We start from the raw sequence: 22,932 nt of genomic DNA, 5'->3' as shown, positions 1-22,932 counted from the left end.
TGTGCACTGCACTAAATTGGAGAGCTGTGGCTTCAGTCACATTTTATTGATAAAGTGTAAATCTTCACCCTAGAAAATCAGCCTTGCAGTTTGTCACAGAATGGTAAGTTGTATAAGATCTAGATTTTGAAGCGCAGGAACAGGAAGACATGGCAAGCCACTCCTGCACAACAGCACTAGAGGAAAGCAGAGAGAAAAATCAGCCTGGCAATTTATAATCTTGGCAACCTAAATTACATGGATAGTAGCAGAGCCAGCCTAAGCTCCAAGACTATATCCAGGGTACTGAAGCACACAAGTGAGCTCCTCTTTCATCCATCTTTCAGACAGGTAAAAGTTGTCTTGGATATACAGGTGACGACCATTTCGTGCCAGGGTTCTGTTCCCAGCCCCTGTGTGCATCAGCAAAGCCCATATAAATGTGCCCTGCCCCCATTCTGCCCTGTCAGCCATTCAGTCCCCATTCTGTCTTCTTCCAGGTCCAAATGGACCAATGCGTTGGCAACTGCATGTCAATTGGACACGGCTAAAACGGTCGCTGCCTGTAGATAACATCAAACAGAGGTGCCCCCAAACTGAAAGAAGCAACTTGCTGTAAGGCGATGTTGTCAGCCAGCTAAAAGCTATTCCTTACATGACATGAATCCTAATAAAAAAGACAGGTACATACATTCAGATCCATATTTCAGTAACATCCTGGTCATCAAAGCAACTTATACCACGGCTTGCAACTACACCTCCATTGCAGCGGGTATCTCAAAACAAGCAGGGTCTACCATCTCAATGACCAAATGGGATCTCATATGTAGCGACTACTGTCAACGCATGTCACCACAGTTGGACAGCTAGTGGTATCCAGGGCCTTCATCTCTGAGGCGCAAAAGAATAGACTGTAATCCTATACACACTTATGTAGCAGCAAGTCACACTGAACTCAGTAGGACTTCTGAGTAGACATACATAAAATCACACTGCTGAGAGTAGTAGAGTGAACGCCCCTCAGCAGGGGCAAAAACCAGACAAATAGTTGTTCTACAACTGGATAATCATGCTCCTTGATTACTCCATAAAAGGAGCAAAGGAACACAAACTCACCTGTTTTCATTAACCAGGAACATGGAGCCAACATTCTCCACCAGGGCTTCACTGATGGGTGAGAGGCAGAATGGAGAAGAGAAGGCATCAGAGTCCGAGTCAAATGTGCTGTCTCTGCTGACATCATCGGCAGACAACTCCAAAGAGCCCTCATCGTCCTCTCCAGTCTCCAGGTGGCTCTCCAGCCCTTCTTCCACTGACTCCTCCAACCGGTTGTGCTCCTCCAGAGAACTGATTGTCGATAAGATACCTGAGTCACTGTGGGCAGGCTGAGCCGAGCTGTGGATGCTGTCCGTTGCCAAGCAACCCTGGGACAGCTTCTCCCCTTCCTCCGAAGGGCAGCTGACGTGAGCCACATCCCTAACCAGCTGCGACACGGTCAGAACATCCTCTTCATCCTTTGGGGTCACAGCTCGCTTCTGCTCGGAGGGGGAAGCCTGCATAGTGGCGCCAAAACCCTGAGTATGGCGGTTACGCTTGCGGGGGGCCTTGCGAACCGGGGAGCTCTCTGGTGTAATGTAGCGGAGGGCCTCCTCGTCCTGCCTCTGAATTCGGGAATTTGGGACCCAGGCCAAGATAAGCGTGGTTCCAAGCAGCTCATCTTTCTCCATGTACAGGCACAAATAGCCTATGAAAGAACACAGTGCCCCAGAGTTACAACCAAGCCCCAACTTCATGAATGGCAGGTATCCTGAAAGGGTGCTGAGCACTCCAGTTTCCTGCTACCACTGGGACTCCTCCCATCACTCACTTGCCTCTTGAGCAGCTCTCTCCTAAGCCCAACTTCTTCCTCCTCCCCTAACCAGACCCAATTGCTTCATCCACTGGAGCAATGTTTGGTTGACACTGCTTTTTACTTTCCAGCTAGTATCTACAACAGCTCAGTTTGGGATCCAACATGGTATTAGAGGCAAAAACATAGCCAAGTCAATCAGCACATCCAAGTCATTTTTACATCTGCTAGAGGGAACACCAGAGCACTCTTCTGGCCAACTGCAACCCAAAGAATAAGGATGCCAGTCCTAGAAAATCAAAATGGGAAGGGCCACCATTCGGTTATGGGTTATCTGCCTTGATTACAAAAGGTCCAAGGTTCTATCCCTGATGGGAAAAGCTCCTGCCTGAAACCCTGGAGAGTTGCTGCCATGCAGAGTAGACAATATTGAGCTGGCTAGACCACTGACTCTGACTTGGTATTAAGGCAACTTCCTAAGATCATCACTTACTCCTCCAGAGCTCATGTCAGGCTGGAATCTAGTTGAATTTCAGGATGTTACTAAAGCAGGGGTGGGGCAAACGATGTTTAATCATACTACCCCCCCCAAAAAAAATCCCTTTTAGTGTGGGGTAGGGAGTAGAAAAGGATTGGCTCCTTTATTACGCTGTTTTCTTCTTGCCCCAGCATAGTTAACAGCAGCTTTTTGGAGGAATGAGAAGAGATGCAATTTTAACTGGGAAAAAGACTCTGGTGGAAAAGGGGGAGCTCCCCTTGTTTTTTAAGCTTTTAACAAATATTGGGAATTCCAATCTTGCATCCTGTGCAGTTTAGCCCTAAGAGGAGGGTCTTTTTTTAAAAAAATCTATTAATTCACCACCACAGACACTCTGATGTTTTACGTAAGAAATAATAAAACATTAGGAAGATGAGAAGGGAAGAACAAGGAATACCAAGTGGACCCTCCATAGCAACTTTGAAACGGGATTGAGAATAAGAGGTAATAAGTCAAGGGAGAGGTTTTATGGAACAATTAATGCTTACTGAGAGACTCTTTTGTGCACAAAGTGTATCCCATAGAACTTTCCTTAACATTAAGTCCAGCATAAAAGTTCAAGATGCTGATACCGCTGTGCAAAGCGGAAAATATCATCTCACCCCATGTATACGCAACTGATCACCGTGCTCTGCAGGCACCATCTCATCATGAGATTCATTCCATACAATGTCGGAGCCTTTAGTGTTACGGCACCCACCTTCTGGAATTCCATTACCTGTCAGACACATGCTATCCCTATTTTTGGCACCCGTTGAAGACTTTCCTCTTCCAACAAACCTTTCAAGTGGACATTTTTATCCCAATTTTGAACCCGAAACTACATTTAATAGCTGTTTCATTATTGAAGCTTTTATTGTATGTTTGTTTTTTTTAAAAAAAAATTATTGGTTTTCTCTTATAACACAAAAACACAAACACAAAAGAAAAACATTACACTTAACACAACATAAAAACATAACAACAATAAAAACAAAATAATAAAAGAAGAATTATTTCTTCTTATTTCCTGGTATATTTACATTGCTAAAAGACTTCCTCGACACCCTCCAATCCGAATTTCATCATATCACATATTTAGCAGTTCCCAATTTCATATTTTATAACACCAATATCTCTTTTTTTTTCCAATTACGAATTTCTAATCTTTGCTTCCTATTGTAATCCATAATATTCATTATTTATTAACCTTTTTCCATCCCTCAGCCTAATCTGTTACTTCTAAGAATTTCTTAATGAAGCTTTTATTGTTAAATTGCTTCAAGATTGTTCATGGGGAGAGACTCGTAAACAAAATGAGATAAACCAACGCAACAAACCCATGTCTCCAGCCTGCCCTCACCTGGGTGATGCTCCACGATGCCTTGCAGCATCTCAGGTGGGTGGACACAGACATTGTTCTTGGAGTAGATAATCCCCCCATCCAAGACGGAAGACGAGCCGCCGCTGCTGCTGCTGCTGGCATTTAAGGTCAGGAGGTCAGATGCTTTCGAAGAGGCACGGCGGAGGAGTCTTCCCAGAGACATTGCCAAGGGAGTGTTTCCATTCTCTGTTGACTCCACTTCAGCACCTAATTCAGACAGTCAAGTCTGCCCAGGGGGAAAGGAGAGAAAGTGTCAGAAAGGGAACAGCAACAGGTAGAATGGACAGAAAGACACATACTGCTTGCCTTCATGCAAAAGGAGGCGAAACCTTGAGTGCAGTATGACACTGTCTCAGTCACATGAGATTAGTGGGGGGAAATAATACAATACTTGAGAGAATAAGAAAGTCTTTGTTAAAAAACAAACAAACCCCACTCCAACACAGTTTAGGCAACTACTTCTAGAAAAATGAGCTGTGGACCACAAAAGTGTATGCTGCCACAGCAGATTGGTAAAATATTTGAGGGACCACAAGGCTTACGGTTGGTTTTCTTGCAACACCAGAAATGGAACCTGTAATTTGGAGTTTCTTTTTTCTCATTCCGAAGTATTAAAAATAAATGATACTGGATTCTAAATTCACAGCTTTTGGTCACAGATTTCCAGTGTCATTTTTAACACTACAGTGGTACCTCGGGTTAAGTACTTAATTGGTTCCGGAGGTCCGTTCTTAACCTGAAACTGTTCTTAACCTGAAGCACCACTTTAGCTAATGGGGCCTCCTGCTGCTGCTGCGCCGCCGGAGCCCAATTAATGTTCTTATCCTGAAGCAAAGTTCTTAACCTGAAGCACTATTTCTGGGTTAGCGGAGTCTGTAACCTGAAGCGTATGTAACCTGAAGCATATGTAACCCGAGGTACGACTGTAGAGTTCTTGCTTGCAGTTCAACAGAGAGATGAGGTGGCCCAGAAAAAATGAGGGAACACCCCCTCCCAAAAAACCCCATCCTCTTTCCCTCTCCATACCACCTTAATATGTAACAACAGAGGGACTTTCTTCAAGAGCTATGCAATCACATTTTGGAACAGAAGCTGTCTGAAAAGGAGGATGAATTTTAGCTGAGAATGCACCAGGTATTTTCAATAAGCATTTCTGCCATCATCACTTATTTCCTTTGGATCTCTGCAGAGTGATGTTGGGAACACCTTGCCCAGGAGTGCAATTTGGGAACTGCTGTGGCTATTGTTTCCTTTGTAGCATAGTGACAAGCCTCTGTATACATAGCCTCTGACTCCTCTTGAAAATGGAGCTTGTCCAGCAACACATTCCTGCCATCACCAGCTTCAGATATGAACTGGTTCCAAAGGTCCACCAGAAAAAAACAAGCCAAGGGAAAACTGATCCCACTCAAAGCCTCCCCTCCAAGCACAGTTGTTCCTTTTTAGTCAGTACTCTTTGTTCCCAGGGTCAGCTTAACCCGGTCTGGTTTCTATGGTCCCTGTAGCAACACCTGGATATACCAGGTGAGGCATCCCCTGCAATGCCTGATTCAAGTGCTTTTAGTCTATGCATGAAAAGACAGGTAGAAAATGAAAGAAAGAGAAATATCAGGAAGCAAGCCTAGATCAAACCTTACTGTATGCCTGTCCCCCTAAATAATTAACAGGAAAGCAGACCGGGGGAAATGCATGCATAAGCTAACACATGCAGATACAGGAGAGAGACAGTCAGAGATGCACAAAGGAGAGAAGGAAGGAGGAAACAAAAAACGGCAGATGCACTAATAGCAACAGACCTAAAAATCACACTATATAAAAGCCAAGAAGCTATTTATACACACAAATAGTTCACTTTCTACCTGTTCTTAAAATTATGGCTTTCCCCCCTTCCTTCTAGAACATCTCCCTTTGCACCTTCTGCCAACCCCATTACCTAGAGAACATGGGTTTTCCTTTCCTCCACTGCAGCAGCATGTATGTACCATGGGAGGGGAGGCAGGACATACTTCTCCTCTAGTATTAAAGCAGAGGCAGGACATTTTTGCAGTGCTGGGCAGGGAGGACAGCCTCCTCCTTGCCTAGTGGTATGATCTCCACACACAGAGAGAATGTGTTCATCTGCCTGCTGATATGTATGCATGCTACATGTGTCGTCTGTGTGTGTACTGTATATGCATGAATGCATATTGCGATATGTATGTGTGCAAACATGAAAATGAACATACAGTGGCCATGCCCACCACTGGCATGCACCTCCAATGCGGTCCTCAGGCCAAAACAGGTTAGCCACTCCTGAATTATAGTATAGCATCTAGATCAAGGGAAGTAATAGTGTCACTGTATTCTGCTCTGGTCAGACCTCACCTGGAATACTGTGTCCAGTTCTGGGCACCACAGTTCAAGAAGGACACTGACAAACTGGAACGTGTCCAGAGGAGGGCAACCAAAATGGTCAAAGGCCTGGAAACGATGCCTTATGAGGAACGGCTAAGGGAGCTGGGCATGTTTAGCCTGGAGAAGAGGAGAAGAGGAGGTTAAGGGGTGATATGATAGCCATGTTCAAATATATAAACGGATGTCACATAGAGGAGGGAGAAAGGTTGTTTTCTGCTGCTCCAGAGAAGCGGACACGGAGCAATGGTTCCAAACTACAAGAAAGAAGATTCCACCTAAACATTAGGAAGAACTTCCTGACAGTAAGAGCTGTTCGACAGTGGAATTTGCTGCCAAGGAGTGTGGTGGAGTCTCCTTCTTTGGAGGTCTTTAAGCAGAGGCTTGACAACCATATGTCAGGAGTGCTCTGATGGTGTTTCCTGCTTGGCAGGGGGTTGGACTCGATGGCCCTTGTGGTCTCTTCCAACTCTATGATTCTATGATTCTATGAATTAAAGCCTATTCCATCTGTACCATGCACCTGGCACTACAATGGCTGCAGCACTTCCTTACTAGGGTTCAAGTGAGGAAGCATGTTAAGGAACTACACAGATTTGAGAGTAATTTGCCAGAGGGCAGCTCTTAAGATGCTGGTTTTCAGAAAGTGCATCCCATTATCCTTATGGAGGAGTATATTCCTTAAACATTCTGATAAGGTGACCCGGTTATTTCACCAAGACATCTTTGAAATTTCACATGCTACTCTCTACCACTGCCAAACACACACTTCCAGGTCAAACCAGGCTCAAAAGCTCTTGATCCATGTATATCTCTCGTCTCACTGAAAAACGCAGACAAAACGAAGACGCTCACACTTCTGAGGAGAGGAGCAAAACTGCTTGCAGCCATGTTGTTCCCCTGTATTGTGCAGCAAGCCTTATGTATTGTTGAGCTTGTGTGACAGTGTCATGATGTAGTAGCCTCTTACTGGCAGAGTCAGGGAGCAGCAGATGCATCCACGGGGGGGGGGGGGTGTGCAAAGGCAGCATTTCCTCTGGAAGAAAGAGGTGGGGGGGGGGAATCTGGCCTGCTCAGGCACAAACTCACATGTTTTCCCAGCTATTTTCTCCAGGGGCCTGAAGCAGCAGTAGATTGACCCCCTTATGGAATGAAAAGCAGCCTCGCGTTATCACCAGCTTTTGCTGAGCAAAAGCAAAATAGCTGCTGAACATGAAAAGGGTTTGGGTTTTTTTGCCCACGATGAGGATCTAAAAGCAAACAAACATGCCACCTGATCCTACACCGAACTTAATCTCTCTTGCTACACACAAAGGGTGTTGTTCAACAGGCATAAGAACCTCTGAATGACAGTGCTTGGGAAACCCAAGATAGCATATGACATGAATACTACATTTCAGAGAACACAGGGCTTATCAGGCCGGGAGGAGAAAAGTGGTTGCATCAACTCCAAGCCATTAGGGCCACAGATAAGCAGTAGTGGACCTGCTTTTCCTGCAGAAGGTCCCAGGTTCAGTCTGGTCTCTCTAGTTTGGGAAGGTGAAAGACCCCTGTCTGAAACCCTGGTGAGCTGCTGCCTGCTACAGTAGACCCGCCTTCCCAGCCGGATGCTTTTCAGACATGATGGACTCCATCTCCCATAAGTCCAAAAAAGCATAGCTTAATGGCCATGGGCGATGAGAGTTGCAGTCCACCAACATCTGGAGGCTGGGGAATACTGGTACAGGCAACACGGAGCTAAGTAAACCAATGGTCCGACTCTGTGTAAAGCAGATTCCTGTGCTCCTATGAATGTATCAGTGGGCACAGCATGGTTGCTCTGCTTCTTTGGTTAATGCCACTGCATCCCAGCAATGTATAACCTTCTTTCCACATGGCTCAGACGTGCATCATGTTTACAAAACACAGAAGCAACGTACTGTATTTTTCCGTGTATAAGACTTTAAAAAATAGTAAAAAACCTGGGGTTGTCTTGTACACAGAACATGGGCATCTGGGGGGATTTTTTAAATATTTAAGCATATATCCGGGATTTGGGCTTGGGCGGGCTGAGGCAGTTCCTCCTGCTGTCTCCTGAAGCGCTCGCTGGCTCGACCACCGGAGTGAGAGCAGCTGCCACTGCAAACTGCCTCAACATCATCATTTTATTCGTATGCTGCCTTTCCATAGCTAAAAACAATGCTCAAGGCGGCTTACAACATGACAAGATTTACATAATTTAAAAAGTCATAAACAATAAATAAACCACATCTAAAAAATACATAACCAAATGGAAAACAATTTCCACATGAATCAAAATCAAAAAATAGGAATGCAGCATTAATATCACAGCTGCCTCTCCTTGCTCTTTCCTCTTTTTCCGCTTCCCCTCTCAAACTCCCACCCTGCCCCCAGCCCACTCACCACCTTCCTCAGCTCAGTTTGCTTGACGGCCTAGCCTGGCCCACAGTGGGCGCTGCCTTCCCCTGGCTCTTCCTTGGTATTCTGCTTGGGAGCCTCCTTCCCCTCGCTTCCCTGCAGCAGCAGCTGCCACTGAGGGGGAGCATGCGGTGCCCCAACCGCTGCCTTTGATTCTGCACCACGGAGCAGCACTGCATGCGCACCTCATGCTGGAAACTTTGAGGGTGATCGCCCCAAAAAAGATCAACAACTTGCTGCCACCGCTTATCCAGATTTTCACTTCTGGTTTAAGGTTCTGTTTTCTTGATTTTGGGTTCAAATAAATAGGGGTCATCACATACATGGAGGCATCTTATACATGGAAAAGTATGGTACAGCGGTACCTCGGGTTACATACGCTTCAGGTTACATATGCTTCAGGTTACAAACTCCACTAACCCAGAAATAGTACCTCGGGTTAAGAACTTTGCTTCAAGATGGGACAGAAATCGTGCTCCAGTGGCGGGCGGCAGTGGGAGGCCCCATTAGCTAAAGTAGTACCTCAGGTTAAGAACAGTTTCAGGTTAAGAACGGACCTCCAGAACGAATTAAGTTATTAACCTGAGGTACCACTGTATTCTCTTTTGGGAGGTGCACAGCATGTCAACAATGTAAGTGTACACAGTTCACCTGAACTGTGTAGGAGGAACCCCAGAGTAACATGGAAGCGACCGCACTGCTCCAAGTAATGCGCAGAGCATGCCTACATTGCAGGTTCTGAGGACAGACACTTCTTGGGGCATATTCCCAAGTAAACATGATGCAAGGCCTTGGTGCAGACAGGAGATTAGTGCTGTGGCATCACACTCTAAAACAATTCCTGTTTTAAATCACGTACTGCAGAAATTTCAGGTTTGGAGAGTCCAGTTCCTCATGTTTGGAAACAGCAAGCAATTTGTGAAGCTGGCCCTTCAGTGCTCTCCCCCACCTGTGATGCAATCATGTGCGGTGAAATAAAATCCCAGCTGCCTTAAAAAATAATAATTGCTCATGCCCTATTAATTTCCTCCCACACTCAGCTGCTGCTGCTACTGCTGAACACCTGTGCTGCAGCCCACAGCGTACTTCCAGTCAGCTACTGGCTACTTTCATGGGCAATGCCCCTGGAGGCAGGCAGCAACTGGATAACCCCCAGGCCTTCTCATCAGCAAAGAAGTGCCTGGGCCAGCAGAAACAGTTGGCTGCTTTCTTCTAAGGCCCATCCCTTTTGAACAAACAGCCGAAGATCCTGTTGGCAGGGCTGCTCACTTGCTCCGGCTGCACGTTTCTTCTTTATCAGAAAGAGGAATGGCTTTTGGGAATGGTCTGGCTGGGAGGATGGATTTCTTATTGAAGACTTGGCACAGTTACAAGAACCCAGTAATGTTTGAAAGGCATGCAAGGCAGCATGCTCCCTGCAGCAAAGCACTGAAGATTTATGCAACGCCCCAGCCAACTATGGGAAAGTCAGAAGGGGGGGGGATGGGAAATGGGAAATATAGATATGCACAGCTCTTCTTAAAATTTCCCCATTACAAAATTAGCACAGAAACAAAGAACAGTAAGAGAAAAGATAAAAAGGACTGTGAAAAGCACGAGGGCAGATGGGTATAAGCAGAAGATTCAATCGCACACAAAGAATTAATATTGCAAACCAATTTATTTTGCATTTCTCTAATCAAGACGAAGGAGTGTGGCCATACCATTAAAATTACACAATAGAAATTACTGCAGCAGTGCAGAGGTCCCAAGAGCTGCCATGGAATCGAAAGGCATATTCAGAAGAGGGAGCTGTATTTGATTAAGAGTTTTGCTACAAGCCAAGTGTGTGGAAGAATGGTCCCGTATCAATATGGATGCAGCAGGAACTGGGATGCCTGGCTTCATTGCTGGTTGTGAGGGGAGGGGGACTTAACAGGTTACATACAAGAACTTTTGAGTTCTTACTGTAACTGCAACGAAAGCATAGTCGGTGCTTCCTCTAACATCACGTGCAAGAAAATGAAGAACCTAAAACTCAAGTATGCAATACACTTCCTTCTTTAGTTATTTGTTTCCTTAAAAAAACCCACACAAATATTTATATCCTGCATTTTCAGCAAATGGCTTTCCAGGCGTCCAAGGGATACAATTGAAAACATGATGAAATCCAGGTAGCTTATAAACAACAAATGCACAAAAGACTAAACAAAAGAAGCAGCAGTGGAAAGCAACCAGTAAAATCATAGCAAAAAGGGCAAAGTATGACTGCCCATAACAATGAGAGGATAAAACAGACTTCCGGGATAGCGCGAACGGGTAATGGCGGATTCCCTCCGAGCTCTGGAGGGAATCGGCTCCGCTAAGGACGGGTCTTGCCGTGCCGGCGACACGGGGACCCTTAGAAACCGCAGGCGCTGAAGCCTGCGGACATGGAGACTCGGTGGGCACCTTAAGCGCCCTCCCCGACCCGCGAAGAGCCTTTTTAAAGGCTACGGAGGGGACCGGAGAGTGGCGTGGAGCTGAGAGTCGATCGCTGCCTTGGCGGAGCGAAGCCGCGAGCCATGACCGGAGAGCGCTATCTTTCTTCCTGAAATTTGGACTGAAAAAACAACTCGTGAGTAGAAGGAAATTTTGGCACTAAAAGTTTTATCATTGAATTTGAGTACGAGCGGGGGATGTGTTAAAAAGGAAGTCCACACTCCCCCCCCCCACCAAAAGACTTAAAGCAAGGAGAGGAGCACTAAGTCGGAAAGACTCTGGTGTTGAAAGGAGAAAGAACACTTTCATAAATTGGTTGAAAAAGTTACTTGTGCTGGAGTGAAGAGAGGGGAATCCCAGAGGTTTTGCTTTTGGCGGACCCCCCCCCCGAACCCGGGCAGTGCCCTGCTTGGGAACCCGAGAGAAAAAACAAGGTGTTTGACAGCTGTCAAAAGAGCTGTCAAACGGACGTCAGCTTGGAAATTGAGTTAAAACTGTGTTATAACTATATTGTTGGGACTAAAAGTGTTACATTAAATTGACTGGAAACAAACTAATACTGAATAACAAAGTAACGAACTGTTGGAAAAGAACTATGATGGAAATCCCCCTGGAGGGAACTAAAGACATTGCAATGGCTGCGGAAGGAAAACTACTGGCAGAGATAAAAAAAATGTTTTCCCTGGTGGGAGCTCTGCAAGAGCAGAGCTTAGCCATGAGAGATCAACTGATGACCTTCAATCTTAAACTAAACAAATCTGTTGGTGGAGCTAACCGGATGGAAAAAGAATCTGCAGCTGCAGAAAAAGAGACAACTTCAGAACTGGGGGAAAAAGAAGAAAAAGAAGAAGGAGTTCAGGAGGAAGAGAGCAATCAAATATCTGTAACTTTTGGGAGGAAAAGAAGTGAAAAAGACAACCAATGGATCACAAATCTGCAAAGAGAGAGAAAGATGGAAGTCCCTGGAACAACTGAAACATTAAGCTACGAAAGAACGAATAAGTATGATGGAGACTTCTTCTTTAAGCTGCAACATGGGAGATCTGTTGATCCTGGACAAAGACTGTTTTTGTTTGAAAAATATGAGGAACTGGTGACAGAATTCCTTCGAGAAGAGAAGATCAATAAAAAGGACTATAAACAAAATTGCTGGAGAGTGATTAACGGGGGCCTAAGGGCCTCTGATGTGAGAAATCCGGGTTAAATCTGTTTTTTTTTCTTTGGGATATTAATGTGGGAAGGGGCAAATACCGGGACAGAGGGGGAGGGGAGTGTAGAGTGGTAAAAGTCTGGGGTTTAGAATAGAAATATTATTGTTTTTTGATTTAATATAAAGAGCAAGGAATTTGTGGGAGAGAAATTAGGCCGACCTTAGAGAAACAACTTAATATGTATAATGGGATTTAAAGTAAAAATGGATAAAGGATAAATTATAAGAAAAGATATGAATAATATTTAAGAGATTTGAACAAATAACTTGCTGAGATATTTAATGAAATGGGAAGGTGGCTGGGGGGGGTGGGGGGAAGTCACTGAAAGAGGGTAATGATTGTAAGGGTATGAAACTACAGATATTCTGTTTTGTGTTTTGTGTTTATGATATATGTTTGTGTTTGTTTAAAAAAAATTTTGAAAATCCAATAAAAATATTTAAAAAAAAAAAAACAATGAGAGGATAAAACAGTTTTTAACCTGTTGCCAATAAGTAAGGCACCAAAGAAGAGCTCATTTGGGAAGATATTCCATAGATATAGCACCACCACAAAAAGCCCTGTTCCTCGATAGATAGCTGCCTGACCTTCAAAGATGGGAAGGGCCCAATATGAAGACCTCAGCTAACAGGTAGGTTCATACAGAAGAAAATGGTCTTCTAGATATCCTGACACCAATGTGCTTTGAACTTTAAAGGTCAAAAACAGCACTTTGAATTACATCCCATATACACCAGAAGCTAGTGTAGATGTTTAAGGACTAGCAATATTATGGCTGGATCATTCAAGTTTCGCAAGACTTTTTCCTCCCCCCAAAATCAGCTTCACATATAAGGAATTACAGTAATCCAACTAACTATTCAATTCTAACCATATCTACTCAGAAATAAGTGCTACTGAATTCAATGGGGCTTATTCCCATGTAAGTGGGTTTAGGATTGCAGCCAAAGACATTACTAAAACAAGGGGCAACCATGGCAATTTCATCTCTTTCAAGTAGTCACTGTTTCTGAATTCACAAAGTACTTTGCTATATTTGCAAGGCAAACAAAAAAAAAGGGAGGGAAGGAGAGAAAACACGACAATGGAAAGCATCAGTGCCAAGGAGGAGACTATATTTCTTGGGGGGGGGGGGCGTGCGGCGAGTCTTACTTCCCAGGAACTGTTAAAACAATGGGCACTCCCATCTGGGACGGTATCTGGAAGATCCTAACCCCTGCATGCCTTCAGTCCCTGCCCTCAGCTAATCAAGTTTCTGACGGGGCAAATCCAAATATTGACTATTGCTATTTGCAAAGTGTAACTGTATTGTTGCAAGGGAAGAAAGAGCTGAAGAATTTCAATTAGTATTTACGCAGCACTTTATGGGTGCTCAGCAATGCACTTGACATACATTATCTTGCGGTAACCCTTGCAACGACCCTGCAAGGTAGGGCAGCCCTGCTATTCCCATGCTGCAGATGGGGAGATGGGTCTCCTAGTGAGTTTGTGACTGGGATGAAATTAGAACCAGAGACTGAATTGTAGCTCAGTCTCCACACTGGCTTTAGTACAGTGGTCCAGATCCACCACCACCCCTTTAATACTGTGCACCACACAACTTAGGGGACGTTTTCTGGAAACAGCAGCATGAGTAAGCGCTACTCACCTCTCTTGCCCAAGAGAGTGCCAAAGCCGTGCAAAGGACTGTGCTTCCGCTGGCATCGATCACAGCAGCTACAACTCATTGTACAGTGTCACCTGTAAAATGGGATCAGAAGTTACCTACTTCACAAGGGTGGTTGCAAGACTGAACACAGATTATAATGTATTTTGTGAAGTAAAGGATGAAAGAAACCTTGCATATATATATATATATAAAATCTCTGGTGCACAATAACTGGTGGTTATTCACTCCAGAGGAAGTTTAAACATGGACAATCTCTCTCAAGATAATCTACAGACCTCTTAGAGAAGGGGTGCCCAAACGTTTCTGAGCACAATTCAAAGTGTTGGTGCTGACCTTTAAAGCCCTAAACAGCCTCGGTCCTGTATATCTGAAGGACTGTCTCCACCACCCATTGTTCACTGAGGTCCAACGCCTAGGGCCTTCTGGCAGTTCTCTCACTGCGAGAAGAGAGGTTACAGGGAACCAGGCAGAGGGCCTTCTTGGTAGTGGCGCCTGCCCTGTGGAACGCCCTCCCAGCAGATGTCAAGGCAATAATCAACTATTTTACCTTTAAAAGACAACTGAAGGCAGCCCTGTTTAGGGAAGTTTTTAATGTCTGATGCTGTATTGTTTTTAATATTCAGTTGGAAGCCGCCCTGAGTGGCTGGGGAAACCCAGGCAGATGAGTGGGGTATAAATAATAAATTATTATTATTATTATTATTATTATTATTATTATTATTATTATTATTACTATTATTACTAAAGAGGGGCAGATTTGATGAAGTGAACATGCATGAGGGCTGATCAAAGTTGCTGAGGATTGAACTTGTTGAGCTTTATTAAGGATTTGACCCCAATAAATAAACTGCCACACTGGCTGGATGAAACCGGCCACAGGGCCAGATGAGGACCCCCAAATGGACTTTGGACATGCCTGTCTTAGAGCATCTCTAAGAGAGTTCTCTTATAACCATTGGGCAGAAGATCAGGTTACCAAATAAATAAATAAATAAATAAATAAATAAATAAATAAATAAGTACCGTATTTTTTGCACCATAACACTCACTTTTTTCCTCCTAAAAAGTAAGGGGAAATGTCTGTGCGTGTTATGGAGGGAATGCCTACGGGTGGCATGCCTACGGATTTTCTCCTCTAAAAACTACGTGCGTGTTATGGTCAGGTGTGTGTTATAGAGCGAAAAATACAGTAAGTAAGTAAGTAAGCAAGCAAGCAAGCAAGCAAGCAGATATCCAAGAGTCCTTTTGAGGCATACCAGACAAGCCTCTTGAGAAGAATATTCCCCCAAGGGATTTCTGCTTCTTAGGAGCACACCCTGAGGAGCTGAGCACAATAGCTTCTCAATCACCCATTTACAAAACATAACATATTCTAGACCAGCTACAGTGCTGTGGCACTGCCGTGAATGTGCACCTCACAGCCCAGAATCATGTACAAATAAATGACTCAAAGAAATGAGTAAGTCCTTTAAAAGAATGAGCTCACTGGAAGCTGATTAAATCATGTTTTAAGGAAGGAACGTTATCAACTTTTGCTCTGCTAAGTAAACTTCCTTGTTAGGTCAGGCCTGAGCTCTTACGCAAGAAGATCAGCACAGCTCACTTCTCCCCAGCTCAGCTCTCATTATCTGGTCCAAGCAGCGCCATCAGCTTACCTACCACTTGACAAACCTTCCACATCACTTCAGCACCATGGTTGTCAAGCTGTGTTCTATGAAATCCTGGAGCTTCCTGGACGCTTATCAGGGCTTTCTAGAACATTAAGATTCTTTACAAAGTTGGCTTATGCATCATTACCAATCTCGCCCCTGAAATGTGCAGCTGTAAAGAAGGTTGGGGTGATTTCTCCTTCACTCAGGATGATGGCAAGGCCCAAGAATTCTGACCAGTTACCACCAAATGAATGTGTTCTGGGGTGAAACATCTTTCCCAATACACAGGGGTTCTGGGCAGATACCCAAAGGCACATAGATTTGGCAAAGGTTTTATGAAAGTACAAACTTTAAAAACACTGCCTTAAAATGTCCACAGCAACAAAACTCACATACTTTTATTTTCAAAACTACCCAGGGATATATACCAGTGTTCCATTTTTCTGTAAGGTGCTATTCCACAATTAGGTGTCATGCAACTATTAAACAGCCACCAATATTACAACCACAATACTGGTGACAGTCTTTCTGACATCCTCAGCTTGAAAACAACTTTGAATGCCTGGTTTGCTAACTTTAATGGAACACAGCACCCCACCTCATCCAGACTATCTCTACTCTTTGCCTCCTGTTGAGTCTGGCTATCTATTGCTTCCAGTTCACCAGTTCAACCACTGCTGGATTCTTGACTCCTGCTCCTGTGAGATCTCTGTGATGTTTCCTAACTGCTTGTTTGCTTGCTTCTGCCTGGTGGCTCAAACCTCCAAAAACCACTGTAATCTTGGCAGAAAGTATGAGGAAGCTTCCTCCCACCTAGAACATTCACTGGACAAGTTGTCCTGGAATCGTGCGCTTGTGTGTGCGCAGCAATCTCTGTCCAACTCCTGTCCTGTACCTCAGCTGGTCTTGGCCTTTTCCTTAACTTCATTCCCAACTCTTAAAACCACCAACACCCTTCCTCTACTTAAAAGTTAATTGGGGATTGCTTAAGTATACAGTACCACTTCTTGGTCTTCCGAGTCAAAAGCCTTTGCTCATCTCCTACTCACCAAACCACCATCTCATTTGATCTCCTGATTACTGGCCTGTGTGCAAAGCGAGAGACGAACTCCTATAACGTGTACGTCAAAGACTAATCTGTGCTAAAGCCTCAGCCCAGCCCTGATATTTACAGGTGCATTCCTAGGGGCCTAACTCCTCTGCTCAGCGTAAGCAGGTTCTCTATGTTCCAAATCTACACGCCACATGCTACAGCCCTGTCATCATCAACAACTATGTTGCAGCTGTGGTTCCACTTCAACTGAAATCCTCTTGCAACTTTGCATTGCTCCTTGCTGAAAAACCTTTTTAAAACCATCACCTAAACTCAAAGGACTTTGCTGCCAGCCTTTTCCCTTTAACATACTAGCAAGCATGGTTTTATATCTACCCAATTTTACACTGTACTTTTGGCGCAGGCTAGTCATGCTTGTTTTTAAAACCTTCCTTCCTGACACATCACCCCTTCAAACTACTTCCCTAGTGGGATTTTTTTGTGTATGTCTTAGTAACAGGAAGAGCAACTCTGTCTTTTAACACCTTCTCCACCATCAACTGTACTTTAAGACTTATTTTAAATAATAGCTTACTTAGAAGTTATTATTTCAAGTATATGGACAACGGAAGAACCATTCCGATTCCTAGTGCCAAGTCTATACTTACTGTAGAATGTTATGTACTGCATGAATAGGAGAGAATGGCTCCCCGTGGATTTGTTCCCCTTTCCAAAGGGAACTGCCTTCCAAGAGAATGCATGCATGACCAAAAGACTATTAGCCTGTTAGACATACGTTGCTGTAACTTTTAATTTTGTGAACCACCCTGAGACCCCCGGGTATAGGCAATATAAATTAAATTAATAAAATATTAAATAAAATAAACTTCATTGGTAATATCCTGAATGCATTGAAACACCTCAGTTACTGTGTTATTTAAACATAGAAGTTTGGAGAAGGAAGAAATACAGGTTACATACGCTTCAGGTTACACACTCCGCTAACCCAGAAATAGTGCTTCAGGTTAAGAACTTTGCTTCAGGATAAGAACAGAAATCGGGCTCCGGCGGCGCGACAGCAGCAGGAGGCCCCATTAGCTAAAGTGGTGCTTCAGGTTAAGAACAGTTTCAGGTTAAGTACGGACCTCCAGAATGAATTAAATACTTAACCTGAGGTACCACTGTAACTACACATGGGTCATGACTACACAAAAATCGAATTATACTAGGTAGAAAGGAGAGACTATGTCTTTTATTATGCTTGTGGCCTTTTATGCTCTGAGCCTGGGGACTCAACTGTACATTGGTATTGACCCCATATGCTATGAGATCCATACTTTATGGCCTCCCGGGCTAATATGAATTATTCATTGTATTCAGGTTGTGGGGAGAAAAGGAAAGACACAACCTCTTCCACTGCTGGCAGAAGCTCTGTAAATTAAAAAGTGAGCAGAATGGTCTGCTCATCAATAGCCTGATCCTATGCAGTTAAGCATGCCCAATTCTACACAGGATTAATAGGCTACTATTCCACATAAATGAGATGCGGGTGGCGTTGTGGGTTAAACCACAGAGCCTAGGACTTGCCGATCAGAAGGTCAGTGGTTCGAATCCCTGCGATGGGGTGAGCTCCCGTTGCTCGGTCCCTGCTCCTGCCAACCTAGCAGTTCGAAAGCACATCAAAGTGCAAGTAGATAAATAGGTACTGCTCCGGTAGGAAGGTAAACGGCGTTTCCATACGCTGCTCTGGTTCGCCACATGACCCGGAAGCTGTACGCCTCCTCCCTCAGCCAATAAAGCGAGATGAGCGCCACAACCCCAGAGTCGGTCACTACTGGACCTAATAGTCAGGGGTCCCTTTACCTTTTTTATTCCACATAAGGGCTCTCCCTGCCCCACCCCACCCCAATCATGACATTTACATATTGACACAACTGCCAAGGCAAGCTTTTAAAATAAGCATAACACAAAACATGAGGATCACCTAGCAGGATCTTCATCAGGCATGCTACATATGTCTTCTTAGAAACTGATTGCTGCTACATCCTGCCAAATAACTAGCAAGTAAAGGTTCCAATTTCACCACTGTGTTCCAGGAAGGTGGGGATTGGGGCGGGGGAGATCGTGTCTAACTCACAGCTTTTCTGCACCAGAATACCATGTATTGTGTGTCATTCCCCACCCTTTCCCTGCCAAGATGAATTATTTCTAAGTGTTAATCAGTGAAAGAAGAATGCCACATACAAATGCAACTGAGGAACTTGGCATACCAGCCCAGGGTAATCTAGTGTGACTGAAGAGGTACATTAAAAAACAAGACAAAAACATTCATTCCTCTGCCAGTCACATAACAGAAGGATATGCTTAATGCACTGCAAAAAAGACATATGAACCATAGTACATATAAATAGGTGTACCTAGAAGAGTTACCCCAAAGGAAAGGATGTTCCCCATGTATTCATCATAAGCCTTCTACAGTGACATACACTCATCTCCTTCCTCTTCAGACTACATTTCCCTTGTCTAGAGCACTATGGTGTGCAGCTTTCAAATACCCAATGGCCAATCCCTGCTCACAATACCAGGCTCTCTTCAGTTCCCTGCCTCGCTAGTATAACAACTGGTTTCTCTGCACATATAACCTCAGGGTCAACCCCTAGTGTCTATACAGCCACTTACAGTGCAAGCTTCCCACCATAATTTCCCCATAGATACCAGTGTCAAAACACATGCGCCCTGAGCAGGTAACCTACAAGAGGATGGGCCAACCCCCGAGAGATGAAGCTCCTTCCCAGAATCAACCCATCGCGACCTCGCCTCCTCCAGCACCGCAATACATCCCATTCACCCCGCTCACCCACCGCAGGGCCTGAATGAAGACCCCACCCCAAAATCGAACCGGCTCCCCACCTCCCACAAGCTATTATTTCCCAGGGAATACACACCTCGAGCAAAGACCGCGAGAGCAGCCTCGCCCACGCCCCCCAAAGCCCAGCAGGGCAAATTCTCACCCAGAGGCCACCGCCGCCGCCGCCTCCTAAATCCTCGCCGCGCGAGAGGAGGGTCTGCGGGAAGGTGGGCGCGGCTACCCTTAGGCACTCCCACCCTATCTGCCTATCCCTGCCCACAGAGCCTTCCTTCCCGGATCCGCTCCGGGCTTAGAGGATAGAAAGAGCAAATACTTAGGCCGGCAGAAGGGCATCGCGTGGAGACGGGGGACTTTTGTCCTATGTCCGGTTTCCAGGGACGTGCTGCGTTCGCATCCTGGAAAAGCTTTGCTGCACAATATACGCAACCCTTTCCCCGCCTCTGCATCTCTGCTGCAAGAGCCAGAAGCTTCAGTGTAAAGAGCAGACTGAAGTGGACTTTCTCGTCCTGAGCCATTTATTTATTTATTTTTTAAAATGAGTAACATACTCTGTAGACACTACGCTGTCCTTTGAAAAACCTAAGAATGATTAACAGCACTGGGCTGCAAAAACAAGGATGCATGAGAAAATAAGCGCCTTCAGCAACCCAAAATTGTAAGAGGTTTTATAGAAAATGACAAATTGGATTTTTTGTATTATATTTCTTCCATATTCAAAGTTATATTTGAGAAACACACACACATTATAAAGTTCCACCTTAAATTACACAGCAGTTGAGCATTTTAAAAGAAACCTACTGCATGAACTTAAATACATTCAGTGTGATTGCCTTGGCCAGGGTTTCATGCTTCTCTTTCTGCAGTCTGCTCAGAATAATAGTGATAATACATGGTGAACTGTTAGTTAAAGTTTGCACTAAAAAGTTAATCTATACACATCTCTTTGGACTACAGCATAGCTACATCTCCTAGAGATTACGCTTTTGAATACTATGCAACTAGATTTCATGTCCTCTATTTTGAGTATATCTTTATTGGAAAACTTGTATTTCTGTTCCATACTATTCAGTGCTCATGCTGTGACTGAGTTATTCCAGAATTCTTCTTATTTTAACCCAAGTATATATCTAGAAATACGCACATGCAACTTATACCTGGGAAATTGAATCTGCAGAAAATTGAGTTAGTATCCTCTGACCACCACTTTGTATGTTACAGTAATAGTACTCAGCAATTCCAAACCTGTTAATATAAACATTTTTGTTTGAGCATCAGAAGTGAAAGGAAACTCGATTCCATGATATGCTGTTGAGTCGCAGCAAACTAGAGGGACTATGCATAACTAAATCCAGTACAGTGGTACCTCGGGTTAAGTACTTAATTCGTTCCGGAGGTCCGTTCTTAACCTGAAACTGTTCTTAACCTGAAGCACCACTTTAGCTAATGGGGCCTCCTGCTGTTGCCGCGCCGCTGGAGCACAATTTCTGTTCTCATCCTGAAGCAAAGTTCTTAACCTGGAGCACTATTTCTGGGTTAGCGGAGTCTGTAACCTGAAGCGTATGTAACCTGAAGCGTATGTAACCTGAAGCGTATGTAACCCGAGCTACCACTGTAGTTGGCAAGAGCTGATTCTTTAATATTTGGACAATGTAGAAATACTATGTGTGCTTAGTATGTGCTTCTATGCTGAAACACAATGTGCCCCAGAGCAGCATGCATCAGCAACTACCCTGCATTCTTTTTATTTGGAAAAAGTACTACCTCAAAATCAGGAATAGATTGTGGATTATTTAATAGCTACCTCCACACCTCACAATAGTCACACATTAGTAAACAAGGCAAGTTCCAAAACAAGGCACATCAATTATGCATAAGCTGTGATGCTGAATTCCATGAAACACGAGCCATTAAGAACCCCACTGACCCCTGTCAGAAAATGGTCAGCATAGATGATCAAGCGGATAATAGGCTCAGGTTTTTATTGTAACTTTCGTCCATCTTGCAAGTGTCTCCCTGAAGCCAGATGTGTATAGCTGTCCAGAAACTCCATTAGTCCAAATATGTCCTGGGGCAGAGGAAACAGTATTTTAAAGCAGCATGGACTTCATGTAGCAGTTCAAGGAGTTACAGATGAAGTCAGATGTCTGGACTGCAACTGGTAGTGAAATCGGCAACTCAACATTAGATGCGTTGTAATACAGAGAAAGTGCAGGCCGAAAGAAGAGCCCAAAGTTCTGCAACCAGATTCTTGACTGTGGGTGTTTTATCGTAGCAGGGACAACTGCATTCTCCACTGGATAAGCTAACTTTACTTGACCCAAGTTGACTAATTGGGAATCAGCGACAGCCCTCCTCCAAAAAGGGGGTTGGGATGCAAGCATTTCCATCACCATTTCTCTGTCACACCTGCAGCAAATGAATCAAGGTCAAATTCCGCTGGTTAATCCAAGTTCTCCTAAAGGAAGTTCAAGAGGAACCTTATTTAGCAAAATAAAAAAATAATTAAAAAATTCCAAAGGTGCTTCTTCAGCCTCCAGGGTTCTTTTGAGAAGCAGTTTTGACAAACTGTTCCCATCACAAAACGTGCCTATGCAAATCCTCCACTTCCAGCTGCCACATGTCCCTGTGCAGGGGGTTGCCTGAAAGGTCCGTCATCTTCACAGCTCGGATGGTGGGCTCTGGGCTGCAAGACACCACCAGGCCCATCACCATCACGTACTTCCCGGCGCTGAGGCAAGGCCGCCCCTTGGGGATCTTCTCCACGCCCTGAGCCACGAAAGGGCCGCTGTCGTCCCGCAGCCGCACCGTCGAGCCACCTTCCTCCACGGCCAGCACCGTGCCCTGAAGCCACACCAGCGACACGGCCAGAGCGGGGCGCCGGTACTCCTCCCGGTCCAGCAGCCACGGGCCGCCAGGGACCCGGCGGCACCGCCTCAGGTGCGCGGCCAGGACCTTCACCGGCGGCAGCGGCTGGGCGAGGCGAGAGTCCTCCGACATGGCCCTGCCTTCTTTCCCGCCAATTTTCACGCCGCGAAAAGGATGACGGGCCGGCGGAGCCTTCCAGTAATATCGCGAGAGTTGAAGGTGTTTTAAAAAAACCAGAAACAGACGCACAGGTTCGTTGGCCATAGAGAGAGGAAAAAGAAGAGTGGACTCACAAAGTTCTCCATAGATTAAAATTAAACTGTGCTGGTATTCCTCCCCCACTAACGTTTACTGCAAAAAATATCTAGATTACACCTAATTGACACAGTTTCTGCGACCATAGAGAAGCTCAGCCAATGATGTATTTCAAGAGATAAATTATCTTCAATTCATGCAGCGTGTCACTCTACACTTTTTCATTTGTCTTTGTCTCCTGTCGCTCGATATGCATGGCTCTTAAAGCCTAGTCCATGCACGACGGCCTGAAGCACAGAAATGGTTCGGACCATATTTCCATTTCCCCCTCCCGCTCCTCGCAAGTGGTATCATCCGAGAAGAAGGCGGGGCGGGGCAGG

The 22,932-nt window shown here is 44.8% G+C and overlaps 2 protein-coding genes across 8 annotated transcripts; both read right to left on the bottom strand.

The window, feature by feature from the left end:
* Positions 1–25: 25 nt before the first annotated feature.
* LOC309334341 (TBC1 domain family member 16-like) lies at positions 26–19,770 on the bottom strand. Of its 7 annotated transcripts, none has more exons than XM_081882326.1 (5): positions 19,746–19,770; positions 13,858–13,949; positions 3,709–3,955; positions 1,096–1,723; positions 26–176 (listed from the first exon to the last, which is right to left on the bottom strand). In XM_081882326.1, exons 3-5 carry the CDS (start codon positions 3,890–3,892, stop codon positions 65–67), a joined length of 924 nt encoding a protein of 307 aa, XP_081738452.1. In that variant the 5' UTR covers positions 3,893–3,955; positions 13,858–13,949; positions 19,746–19,770; the 3' UTR covers positions 26–64. The 7 variants fall into 7 exon arrangements, with proteins under 7 accessions (XP_081738452.1, XP_081738448.1, XP_081738447.1 ...); XM_081882322.1 differs by lacking the exon at positions 19,746–19,770 and adding an exon at positions 19,575–19,641; XM_081882321.1 differs by lacking the exon at positions 19,746–19,770 and adding an exon at positions 19,509–19,625.
* A 1,437-nt stretch (positions 19,771–21,207) lies between these two features.
* LOC309334342 (recQ-mediated genome instability protein 2-like) lies at positions 21,208–22,438 on the bottom strand. Its single transcript, XM_081882328.1, has one exon. The coding sequence runs from the start codon at positions 22,427–22,429 to the stop codon at positions 22,007–22,009; it is 423 nt and encodes a 140-aa protein (XP_081738454.1). The 5' UTR covers positions 22,430–22,438; the 3' UTR covers positions 21,208–22,006.
* Positions 22,439–22,932: the final 494 nt, after the last annotated feature.

Source organism: Podarcis erhardii (genome assembly GCF_964252035.2).
Source record: "Podarcis erhardii genome assembly, contig: HAP1_SCAFFOLD_772, whole genome shotgun sequence".
NCBI classification, from domain to species: Eukaryota; Metazoa; Chordata; class Lepidosauria; order Squamata; family Lacertidae; genus Podarcis; species Podarcis erhardii.
The sequence above is the reverse complement of the archived record's forward strand: the minus strand, read 5'-3'. Positions and strand labels throughout refer to the sequence as shown.

Excerpts from the sequence above, each read along its gene's own strand:
- LOC309334341 (XM_081882326.1), bottom strand. The coding sequence starts at position 3,892 with ATGTCTCTGGGAAGACTCCTCCGCCGTGCCTCTTCGAAAGCATCTGAC. Across the intron at positions 1,724-3,708 it reads CATCGTGGAGCATCACCCAG|GCTATTTGTGCCTGTACATG; the intron begins GTGAGGGCAGGC and ends GTTCTTTCATAG. Across the intron at positions 177-1,095 it reads TTCCTGGTTAATGAAAACAG|TGCTGTTGTGCAGGAGTGGC; the intron begins GTGAGTTTGTGT and ends GCTTTCCTCTAG.
- LOC309334342 (XM_081882328.1), bottom strand. The coding sequence starts at position 22,429 with ATGTCGGAGGACTCTCGCCTCGCCCAGCCGCTGCCGCCGGTGAAGGTC.